The sequence below is a fragment of the Acartia tonsa genome, chromosome 4 (assembly GCF_053477335.1).
Source record: "Acartia tonsa isolate MP-2025a chromosome 4, ASM5347733v1, whole genome shotgun sequence".
Lineage (NCBI taxonomy): Eukaryota > Metazoa > Arthropoda > Copepoda > Calanoida > Acartiidae > Acartia > Acartia tonsa.
Window position 1 is genome coordinate 14,435,642 of NC_137263.1, and position 12,862 is coordinate 14,448,503.

At 35.0% G+C, this 12,862-nt stretch overlaps 1 protein-coding gene and 1 long non-coding RNA gene across 2 annotated transcripts in view; one reads left to right on the plus strand and one right to left on the minus strand.

The window, feature by feature from the left end:
* Positions 1 to 12,862, plus strand: part of LOC145316188 (aladin-like) — a 30,627-nt gene that overhangs the window by 15,329 nt on the left and 2,436 nt on the right. Inside the window, exons 5-6 of the mRNA XM_080156542.1 lie at positions 11,999 to 12,078; positions 12,745 to 12,827. Coding sequence (XP_080012668.1) covers positions 11,999 to 12,078; positions 12,745 to 12,827 — 163 coding nt within the window. The remainder of the gene's footprint in view (positions 1 to 11,998; positions 12,079 to 12,744; positions 12,828 to 12,862) is intronic.
* Positions 9,896 to 11,872, minus strand: LOC145316195 (uncharacterized). The gene is made up of 4 exons (XR_013878335.1): positions 11,724 to 11,872; positions 11,407 to 11,448; positions 10,493 to 10,633; positions 9,896 to 10,070 (listed from the first exon to the last, which is right to left on the minus strand). It is a non-coding gene; the product is annotated as an uncharacterized LOC145316195 (long non-coding RNA).

The window sequence follows — 12,862 nt, forward strand, 5'->3', positions numbered from 1 at the left end:
GGGGGGGATTACCTTACTGACCCCTCCAGGAGGAAAGTGCCAATTCAAAATGGTTATTCAGTTCAGTTATGTAAAAAAGATTTAGCATAAAAAGCAGCCTGATATCTTTAAAAATGTTATAAGAACTCATATTTTTAGTTTTAGGGGTGTGTTAAACCCCACTGGCCCCTAGATGGAAAGTGCCAAATCGAAATCTGTAATGATTAGGGTAAGGAGGGGTTAAGTCTCAATAAAGTCTAACAGATCCTCAAAGGACGTTATTCTAGGTTTTTGGAAAGTTTGTCAAAATTGGACTAAAAAAACGGACCGACTTTGCCCCGCCTCGAGGCGAAGTCTGTGGTCCATTTTCAAGCTTCAAAAAACCTATGACATTGATTTTATTACAGCATGCCCAAAAGGTTAAAGTACCTAATGTAAATGTAATTTATTTTTCCTAACTACTAGAAATTTGACTTTTTTGGCCAAAAAAAATTAATTTTATTATAAAAATTACCGGAAAAATTCAAGTTGAAAAAGGAAAGTTTGGCAAAATTTGTGGTCGATTTTCAAGCTTCTAAAAAGCTATGACATATTGATTTAATTACAGCATGCCCAAAAGGTTAAAGTTGCTAAATGGCTAAATGTAATAAAGAACATGCACAAAATTTTTATAAAGATCGGTCAATTTTTTCTCCAAAAAAATAAATTTTTCCAAAGTATGAGAAATTTTACTTTTTTGTATAGAATTGTATAAAATTGAAAAACTGACTTCCCCCCCCGCTTCAGAAGAGATCAATTTCTGAAAAAAACTATACAAGCATTTTTAAAGTTTTCAACGGAAATGGATACCTACTAAGTCCCCTAAAGACGTCTAAGCTCTAGCTCTTACCAGTTTTAGTAAAACCCAATCTTTCTCTGACCTTAAAATCAAGAAGGAAAAAAAAATTCGTCCGACTTTGAGACCCAATAAGTACCCTAAAAATTCATCTCACAAAATTGTCATTATTTACTATTTTGTAGGCAATTTAATAACGAACAACTTTGATGTCATGATTTTTTCTTTCTGTCGATATAAAGGGAAGTGGGTAAGAAGGGAGACAAAAAAAGGGAAGGGGGTTAGGGGGAAAGTTTTACTTAGAATTGTTTGTCATAATCACATTCCCTTTTCCCTGATGTGAAACATGTTTTCATTATAAAAATCAGCTTAATAATTTTTAAAAAAGCTCAGATCTAATATTTTTTTTGGGGGGGGGGGTCTTTTGCCTCACTAGCCCCTAGAAGGAAAGTCCCAAAATGAAATATGTAATGTTTACTTAGTTCAGTTATCTGAAAAAAGTTTTCATTAAAAAAAATCAGCTTGATATCGTTAAAAATAAGCTCAGAACTTGTAATTTTAGTGCTTTAGTGGGTCTTTTGCCCCACTAGCCCCTAGAAGGAAAGTACCAAAATTCAATTTTTAAAGTTTTACAGGTAGATCAATCATATAAGAAATATTTAGGTTGATAACAATAAAAACAAGCCAAACCATCCAGGGCAAAATTTGATACTTAATTTCATTTCCTATAAGTGTACTGTACAAACTCCCGACCTCCCCTAGTTTTTATCATGGCATAAAAAATTTGCACTAATTCAAATTTTATGCTATTAATGCTATTTCAAAGAGAGTTATTACAATTATAGAATAACACAATAAAACAAGGATGACAACAATTCATAAAAGCGAAGCTCTCAAATCAGAAGAAAGGACAAACGAACAATAAGTCTTGTAGAGTTAAAGAACTCTAAGTTTATGTCTAAACAAAATTGTAAATAAATTTGTTGCAAATATAGGATACATTAAAAGAACATACTTTCATATTTAGGATTTGATTATAGAGTTGCCTGGCCTATACTACTTAAACCTGTTGTCCTAAGAATCATTGTTCCAAAAATCATATGAATAGGATACCTAATCTAATCATACAAAAAAGTTGTCAAAATGATAAAAAATCAGTATGTTTTAAATGAACGTACGGACTTTCTGGTAACGATTATATAGTTCCTATGCTTTCAAAATTGTGCCCAACTTGTTATAGGAATTATCATGCAAAGTTTAAAATCGATATGAAAATTCTAACATGTCTATTTTGATAATTATATTATACAAAACATGTTGTTAAAAAGGTAAAATATATTTTAAAAAAAGGGGGGGGGGGTAATGACATTTATTCGTAATCCGTGAGCAAAATGGTCTAAAAATTTAGCTAGGCCCTTCAAACTTGGTATATAAACCTAGTCCTATAGGTATTACATCTAAATGGCAAAAAAATCTAAAAATTTTTATTTAAAGGTTAGGTTAGGTAAGAAAAACCCTGCGGAAATGGGGTTTTTAGGCTTTTTTGGTCTATTGTGATGTGGAAACTTACCTTAAATTGTTTTTTCTTAGGGTTTTAACTTAAATACATTGTATCTATTCATATGGACATTATTTGATATAATTCAGCAAGTCGGGGACTGACCCTAGGGGGCTAGGTGGGTGGCCCGCAGGGGTTAAGTGCCTTTTTCCCAATACATATGTTGTGATACATCTAATTATAGGTTTTTTTAGGTCAAAGAACTCAAATTTAGAGCTAAAATAAGCATTAGACTAATCTGAAGCTAGCCCCAGCGGGCTAGGTTGGTGGCCCGCAAGGGTTAAGTGCATTTTTTCCAATATATATCTTGTTATATATCAAAATATAGGTTTTTTAGGTTAAGAAATTCAAATTCTGAGCGAAAATTAGTATTAGACTAACCTGAAGCTAACCCCCCCCCCCCCACGGGCTAGGTTGGTTTTCTGCAGGGCTTAAGAGCATTTACCTAACCTAACCTAGAAACTTACTTATATTTTTATATGTTTTTTTTTAATAAACTTTTTCTATTAATGAGGACTTTATTTTAAATGATCCAGCAAGATAAGAGCTAAAAGAAGCATTAGACTAATCTGAAGCTAGCCCCAGCGGGCTAGGTTTTTGGCCCATAGGGGTTAAGTGCATTTTTTCCAATATATAACTTGTTATATATCAAAATTTAGGTTTTTTAGGTCAAGAAACTCAAATTCTGAGCAAAAATTAGCATTAGACTAACCTGAAGCTACACCCCCCCCCCCCCCTAGGATAGGTTGGTTTTCTGCAGGGCTTAAGAGCATTTACCTAACCTAACCTAGAAACTTACTTGTATTTTTACAGATTTTTTTCTTGAATAAACTGTGTCTATTAATGAGGACTTTATTTAAAATGATCCAGCAAGTCGGGGACCGACTAATCTGAAGCTAGCCCCAGCGGGCTAGGTTGGTGGCCTGCAGGGGTGCATTATTTTCCAAAATACATCTTGTGATATATCAAAATATAGGTTTTTAAGGTCAAGAACTCAAATTCAGAGCTAAAATAAGCATTAGAATAATCTAAAGCTAACCCCAGCGGGCTAGTTGGGTTGCCCACAGGGCTTAAGTGCATTTTACCTAACCTAACCTAACCTAGAAACTTACATTCAATATTTTTTTTTAGGTTTTTTTTCTCGAATAAACTGTCCATTCATGAGGACCTTATTTCAGATGATCCAGCAAGTCAAAGACCGACCCCAACGGGCTAGAAGGGTGGCCTGCAGGGGTTAAGTGCATTTTCCCAATATATATGTTGTGATACATCCAATTATAGTTTTTTTTAAGGTCCAAGAACTCAAATTCAGAGCTGAAATAAGCATTAGAATAATCTGAAGCTAACCCCAGCGAGCTAGGTGGGTTGCCAACAGGGCTTAAGTGCATTTTACCTAACCTAACCTAGAAACTTACATTTAAAATTTTTTTGGGGGTTTTGTTTCTCAAATAAACTGCCCATTCATAATGATCTTATTTCAGATGATCCAGCAAGTCGAAGACCGACCCCAGCGGGCTAGGTAGGTGGCCCGCAGGGGTTAAATGCATTTTTTAGAAAAAGTATTTGTTATCATACATCAAATTATAGGTTTTTTAGGTCAAGAAACTCAAATTTACAACTAATAAAAGTATCAGACTAATCTGAAGTTAGCCCCAGCGGGCTAGGTGGGTTGCCTGCAAGTCTTAAGTGCATTTTACCTAACCTAACCTGGAACCTTACTTGTTTTTTTAGGTTTTTTTCTGGATTAAACTGTCTATTTATGAGAATATTATTTAAGATGATCAAGCAAGTCGGGGACCGACCCCAGCAGGCTAGGTGGGTGGCCCACAGGGGTTAAGTGCATTTTTAAAAAGTATGTGCTGTCATACATAAAATTATAGGTTTTTTAGGTCCAGAAATTCAAATTTAGAGCTAATAATAGAATTGACTAATCTGAAGCTAGCCCCTACGGGCTAGGTGGGTTGCCTGCAAGGCTTAAATGCATTTTACCAAACCTAACCTAGAATCTTTTTTTTAGCTCTGAATTTGAGTTTCTTGACCTTAAAAACCTATATTTTGATAAATAACAAGATTTATATTGGAAAATAATGCATTTATTTAACCCCTGCGGGCCACCGACCTAGCCCGCTGGGGCTAGCTTCAGATTAGTCTTATGCTAATTCTAGCTCTGACTTGCTGGATTATCTTAAATAAAGTTCTCATTAATAGACAAAGTTTATTCAAGAAAAAACATGTAAAAATATAAGTAAGTTTCTAGGTTAGGTTAGGTAAATGCTCTTAAGCCCTGCAGAAAACCAACCTAGCCCGTGGGGGTTAGCTTCAGGTTAGTCTAATGTTATTTTCGCTCAGAATTTTTGTTTCTTGACCTAAAAAACCTATATTTTGATATATAACAAGATATATATTGGAAAAAATGAACTTAAACCCTGCGGGCCACCATCCTAGCCCAATGGGGCTAGCTTCAGATTAGTCTAATGCTTATATTAACTCTGAATTGGAGTTCTTTGACCTAAAAAACCTATAATTAGATGTATTGGGAAAAATGCACTTAACCCCTGCGGGCAACCCACCTAGCCCCCTTTGGTAGGTCCCTGACTTGCTGAATCATCTTAAATAATGTCCATATGAATAGATACAGTGTATTTAAGTTAAAACCCTAAGAAAAAACAATTTAAGGTAAGTTTCCACATCAAAATAGACCAAAAAAGCCTAAAAACCCCATTTCCGCAGGGTTTTTCTTACCTAGCCTAACCTTAAAATAAAAAAATTTGGATTTTTTTGCCATTTAGATGTAATACTTATAGGACTAGGATTATATACCACGTTTGAAGGGTCTTGCTAAGTATTTAGACCATTTTGCTCACGGATTACGAATAAATGTCATTACGCCCCTCCCTCTTTTTAAATGGACGTATGGACTTTCTGGTAACAATTTCTACGCTTTCTAAATTGTACCTGACTGTTGTAAGAATCATCATACAAAGTTTGAAATCTATAGGAAGATTTTCACATGCCTAAAAGAGCTAATCGTTACTTAAAAACATTGAAAAAATATTACTCAAGGTGCAAATTTAGGAACAACTGTTCTTTCTAGAAAGATTGTATTTATTAAGTCTCTCAAATCAAAAGCGTAGGGGGAGATATAACATATAAAAAAAATACTCATATTCTGATTACAAACTTCAGATTTCGTGTGTTCAAATGTATGTATGAAGTGCCCTTATTTTTTTCCCACACAGGACTTACGTTATAAATTACCATCTGTAGTACTAGTTTTCCTTAAAATTACATTGCAAAAAGTTTAAAAATTTGAATGTTATGTCTAGGGTTGGCAATCCGTCTAATTCCGGATTTTCGTATTTCAGATTTTTAAAAATAAATTAAGGGATTAAATTTTATCGGGTTTTTATTAATTTTCAATTAGCCTTTCTCCTATTTCTAGACCCTACAACGGCCATTTTCTAACCCTTACTCAACCTAACCTAACTTTGTTAAAAATTAAAATATATATTTAGATAAAAAAAAATAAAGACGCTAATTTTAGCCTTACAATTAACATTCCGAAACCGCTTTTAAAATAACGGATTGCGGATTTGGATTCTGCATTCAAAAGTTGTCCAAAAATTAGGTGAGATTCAGGATTGTCACCCTAGTTTTGTAAATGTTATGCTGGTTTTGTTTGCAAAATATCAGTTTATAGAATTTGAAATAATTTCTGTTGGCACCAAAAATGATTTACAGCATTAGATTTGTGCGCGAAGCGCGAAATTTTTTTTGCTCTTCATAATTGATTAAATTCAAGAGGATATATGACCATAAGGAGGAGAGGGGCCACCTAACGGTACTGAAGAGCTGAAAAGTAAATAAAGAATCATTCATAGTACAAAGAACTAAAATAAAAGAGGTTGCTCCTCTTTTTTAGATGTTGGCCCCTCCTTTATAGGAGGGTAACACAAAATAGAACATAATTTTGATCATGTAATTAAGAATCATAGTGTAAAGAACTAAAATTAAAGAGGTTGCTCCTCTTTTTTAGAGGTTGGCCCTTTACTTTTAGGGGGTGGCCCCTCCTTTTTAGGAAAGTAACACAATAAAAGAGAACATAATTTTGATTGTTTCATAAAGAATCATAGGATAAAGAACTAAAATAAGAGGTTGGCCCCTCCTTTTTAGGGTAGTATCACCATTAAAGAGAAAATAATTTTGATTATTTATAAAGAATCATAGGTTAAAGAACTAAAATTATAGAGGTTGCTCCTCTTTTTCAGAGGTTGGCCCCTCATTTTAGGGGGTGGCCCCTCCTTTTTAGGGGGGTGGCCCCTCCTTTTTAGAGGAGTGGCCCCTCCTTTTTTGGGGTTAGCCCCTCCTTGTGAGGAGGATGGCTCCTCCTTTTACTAGGGTGGCCCTTCATAAGGAGGAAAAAAGTTGGGTTCCAGTTGGGTTCCAAGAACCCAACTACTGCATGTATGGTTGGCAAGCAACTCCTCTGGGTACCTGTGTTCTGTATGAACACTTGTTATTATCTTTGTTATAGCATCTTCTTAACAAACATAAATTGCACCTTTTAAACTTTTGTGCAAGTTTCAGTCTTTCACTAGGTTCTGCATTCAGGAATAAAGGGCATGTACCTGTATTGCAATCTTTCACTCTTTTCTTAAATTCTTCATGCATGAAGCATGTCGCCCAACCCCACCTGTCAGGTTGTTCCTTTTTTGTGTCATTCTTAACAACTTTGGTAGCTGTATTGACAGCTCTGTTTTGGATTCTTCTTGGGAGCTGGGGCAGGTTGTGTGCTGTCAACAGGTGTTTCGCTCATATACATCATTTCTATTGCTTTTATCTGAGCATGTAGGAAATTTAACAGGCATTGGAATGTTTCTTCCCCTGTCATATCATCACCAATGTTCTTCATCTGTAGAGATGTCACGTAATATGTGTTAAATTGAGTTCTGTAGTACTCTGGCAACATCCCCACAATGTCAAACACGTTGTTTGAGTTGTTAACTTCACGGTTAGCGGTCTCACTTATCTTAGCAATAGATGATATTTGTAATACTATCTCTAATACCTTTCTAATATACAAGAGCTTTGCTTTTCTTTGAGTTTTGAATGTTGGTTGAGCTAATGCTTTAATCAAACGTCGTTTTTCTCTGAGAATGCGAGAAATATTTCCATATTTACCAATCAACAATTTCTTCATAGCATTGAAATCATTTTTCAGGTGAGTACAATCAGATTTCACATCTGCAGTTAGGTAATTCAGGTATAGATATTCACCTAATAGTGCTGGTTTTATTCCACGACAAACTGAATGAAACAGCTGAAAGAAGTCGTAAATATTGGATTCCGATTCAAATCCTGAAAAGGGATCCAATTTCAATGGAAGCGTGGTTCTATTATCTGACGTAATATGTATGCCCTGTGATCTTATGAGTCTATCTAGTTTTCTAGTATGTTTGGTTGCGCTATTCATAGCTGCATACCCTGCTATTTTAATATGTTCTTTAAAAGGTTCATTGTCAGATATTTTCCTCAGAGAATCAACTATTATGCTCTTCAGTTTGTCAAGTCGAGGTGTATCACGTCGATCGAGTGCCTGTAATGTTACCTTGTCTTCATTCTCATCTACTTCTACCATAGTAATATCAGCGATTTGTTGAATAGCTTGTACTGCTGCATGTGCATCAGGGTCAGTACCATTGTACTCAGTCTCCTGCCAATAATTATTGGTTTCAAAGGAGTTGAATGGGGTAAAAGATTCATTTTGCATCGAGATATTGTTAGGGTTTACTGGTTGGATATTAGCATATTGTTTTCCTAATGTGTTATAACTCAAGTTACTGTTCCTGTTTCTGTTTTCACAACTGCTCCTCTTAGGAATTTGGTTTGGGAACCCTGAACTGCTATTTACCATTCTCTCAGGTTCTCGTATTTCGCTCGTACCATAATCTACATTATGGCCCAGGTTCTTAATCCTTACTTTTTCCCTAATCTCTTTTGAAAGGGTGCTTGGACATGAAGGGACATCTTTAGGTCTTATAATTTTCATCATTATTGCCTTTATTCTAGAAAGACCTTGTTCTCTAACTCGTTCTTCAGCCATCATCTTTTCATTTATATTTCGTATTTCGATATCTAACTTATCTCTCGTTACATTCAATCTAGTCTTTATTTGATTCAATTCAGGTTGACTAGCGCTTTTCTTGTGAATCACTTCGACTAATATCGATAAATTTCTTAGACTCTCATTATATGTTGTTTTTATTGACATTAAGTTAGAGGAATCTTCAAGTTCTTTAATGTCGCTTATTATAGCTTCAACCGATTCCGCGACCGGAATACATGCGTTTATGGCATAACGGTTGGCTAACAGACGTTCAGCTGTATGAAAGTTAGTCTGTAAAAGTTGACTTACTAAGTCGTAATCTACATGTGCAGGTTGTACCTGTTGGTTATCAGGCTGTTCTTGCCTTAATACACCATTGATATCATCAATATCATCTGCACTATCAGACTCTGTTTCAACTAAGTCTATTTGTCTATGTCTATCTGAGTGCGTTTTTTCTTTCGTACCTATTTCCAATGATTGGATCCCTTAAGGAATATCATGGATGTTACCTGCTAGGTTAGGTACTGTACCATTGTTTGCACTAGTTATTAGTGATGGGAATCCGGATCCGGAATCCGAATCCGGAATCCGCCCAATTTTCGGCCAATTTTGGAATCCGAATCCGGATCCGGAATCCGTTTTTTATAGCGGATTCCGGATTCTAAATTGGTAGGCTAAATTTAATTTAAATAGGTTAGAAAATACCAAGCACATTTTTAGGACATACGTAGCACTTAAATTTTTAAATTTACTTATGTGATGTAAATGTTTTAGTTATGCTGGAAGTCAACACTTTAAACAAATCAAGGCTTCAACCAAGTAACATAGTGATAAATTAACGAAAAAGCTATCCCTCTGTGACGGACGGCCTTTTAAAATACTGCTAGAATCCGGAATCCGAATCCGGAATCCGCCAAAAATAAGAATCCGGAATCCGCAAGAATCCGTCACTTTTTTTGACGGATTCCTTCAGAATCCGGAATCCGAATCCGGCCCAAAAATTCGACGGATTCCCATCCCTACTAGTTATTCTATTTAACAATGGTGTACGTCTGTTTAGCTTAGTCCGTCTGGTGGTCTGACACTCAGCGTGAGTTTCAGTATTGTCCCCAATAGGGGTCCTTCTAGTGCCTATCATGTTTACCCCCATTCCTGGGGTTCTGGATCTAGGTCCCGCTCCATTTTCATCATTAGTCCTGTAGAACTCTGTTCCTATATTATCCCACTCGGGGGACGCGGGTGTTACAGCTAAGAAAGGGGGGTAACCCTTCAATAATCTTTGCTGAGCACGATCCTCATTGTAATCAATGGGATTTTGATTTTGTCGTCTATTCATCGTTAATTTTATTCTTAGTATTCAATGCTACATAGCTACGTATGGATCTTATATTCTCCACCAGAAATTAACAATAAATTAAAAACGACAATTTATTTATAATAGCACACAATTTTATAGGTAACAAATAAATAAGACATGTAGATAAAATGGTGGTTAAAATTATAGGTATTAATTGTTTGTAGGACTCTGGATATGAATTAATTTACATGTAAGCAGTGTCTCTCTACGGTTGCATCAACTGTGTTGAATACTGAAACAATAAACTATTATAAGTCAGAGAAACCAATAGCCGGACAAATCTGGAAGGCTTATTGGTACAATTAAATAAGCTGGTTTAATCCTTTAAATACCTTTCATTGGCTTGACCCTTTAGGGTAAGGTTTACTCTTTTAAATGATTACTCTAATGTAACATAAGCTGTAGTTGTTATCAACGAATTATAGAGTTTAATGTATAGGTAAGTTAGGATGATTTTTTTTAACACAAACCCGTCTAGGAACCTCTTATTTAGATTAGGGTTATCTATTCATTACATCCCTGTAGGGGTAATTAGGTACTGGCTGTCTTAGGTATAGGTACAGCTTCGGGTTTATTTAGATTACTAAACTGATGAAACCCTATTCATGGAAGCTCCCCTTTACTCTATCAGTATCTATAGCTACCTTTTCTTACCTAAGAATAAGTAGAGTAAAACAGTGCACACTGCAGGGACAGCTCTGTTGGGGTGGACCAATATGAGGCTTCTTGTCTTGTCCCAGAAGTCTGATGAACAGGTCCGCCTAAGCCATACAACAGTGCATCATCAACGAATTTCTAGATACATAAAAAAAACTATTAATTTCATTAGATACTTTTCTTTATAGGCCTGTATTTGAGAGCGCAGCTACTCAACAGATATTTAGTCCGCCTCTCATACAGATATATCTTAATGAAAAAAAGAAGATTAATGCTTGGCCTCTTAAGTCTTTCCTTAGGGCGCAGCTACTCAATAAAACAAGGTCCGGCTCTCTACAGACAATTCTAGATTTTAAAAAAATAATATAGTTATTTTAAGCCTTCTTTGGGGGGGCGCAGCCACTCTATAAATAGTTTAAATGAGGCCCGGCCTTCTACAAACAAATCTAGATTAGAATAGATTAATATACAGTTATTTTAGGCCTTCTTTGGGGGCGCAGCCACTCTATAAATAGTTTAAATAAGGAACGGCCTTCTACAAATAAATCTAGATTAGAATAGAATTAATATTCAGTTATTTTAGGCCTTCTTTGGGGGCGCAGCCACTCTATAAATAGTTTAAATAAGGAACGGCCTTCTACAAACAAATCTAGATTAGAAAATAATTAATATATGGTTATTTCAAGGCTTCCTTAGGGGCGCAGCCTATTGTTAGACGTTTAAGGAGCGAAGTAACTCTATAAGGGGTTTATAGCACAGCTACTCTACAGCTTGTTTAATACCGTAGCTACTCTATAAGTGAATTAAGACCGTAGGTACTGTATTAGTGAATTAAGGGGTAGCTACTCTATGAGTGAATTAAGGAGCGTAGCTACTTTATAAGTGTAAATAGATATAAATAAGATTTTTACCTCTTGTTTCAATATTCTTAGGTCTCTTACAGCGAGTCCAAACTAAATTAAATTCACTAATTAGACAGAATTGTCAATAAATCACAATACATGGATTTTTAAGCATACTGCACTTAATTTCAATGGTCCTGTTTCTTTATATTAACGAATGGGAGAAAAAAATCTGTAGATTTGTGCCTATTTTAATCAAGCTTGACTTTAGAGAAAAAATGAATTTATTTAGAGTTTTACAACAAATTCTCTAAAACATATATGTAAATTGCCAAAATTCATGCATATAGTAATATTTAAACTGATTATAAAAATCACTATCTCACCTTCACTCGATCGTGGTTGGTTTAAGACTGGCAAAATTTCTCTTGTTTGGATTCTTTTCTGGTGATTAGCTTGATAATTTGATTTTTAAACTGTTCATTATAGCTTGTAATTCTTCGTTATTTTTTAAATTTCAGTATTTTTTTATTTGTTTGTTATTATAAAATATTATTTCTTAAGGTTACTTTTTGGGATGCTGACAACTCTTGATGGGTCTTTTCACAATGAAATAAGCTTTATCGTCAACAGAACATAATTTTAAAAATATTTTTTTCAGGAGATGCTTGAGAAATATACAACGACGAGAGATTGGTCTGATGCCCCTTTAAAATGTATTGCCTGGCATCCACACACTAGGTAGGAAATTAGATTAATATCCGGTGGATTAGAACCGGTTCTCAGCCATACTAAAATATCATGTGTGGCATCGTATCATATCCAGTTTTTTTTACAAATATAGAAATGTACATTGGACAATCATATGATTAAAACCTGTTCTGTTATCCCGTGGATTCATATCCACAGAAAGCGATGCGATAAATAATTATTACATGTGGATAAAAACATGGCTGTTATATTCAGTAACCCTGATTGAGAATAAGGGCCGAAGTTTTATACAAAAAAATGTAGAGTTAAGTTGTGTGTCTTGAAATAGTCAGGACCGATCGATTTCAATTTTCAAGGAAGTTTAGTGTCGCTCTAGGGCAGGTTTTAGCCTTTCATGCAATATGGAGACGGATGCGCCTTCCCCAGAATCCTCCACTCAAACAAAAATAAATATATATATTATAAATAACCCCAACCTTGTGATGGAACGCTTAGATTCATTGAAAATATATCCGCTTTTCTTTGGATTGGTACCTAACTTATAAATTTATCCTATTTAAAACATTTGACATTTATTTAGAACTTTTAAAAAGAGGGCAAAAAATATTTTAGGTTTTCTTCAGTCCGAACGATACTAAAATTAATCCTGAATCAATACGTTTTTGTGTTCATATGTAGATCAAATTCTTGTCTTAGAAAACTGGCTGTTGTGTCAAGAGATGATTGTGTTAGAATTTCTGGAAATGGAGCTGCAACCAAACCTATCCTTAGACACACAGGTAAAATTTTTAGTTGACATGGTTAGAATAAGCAT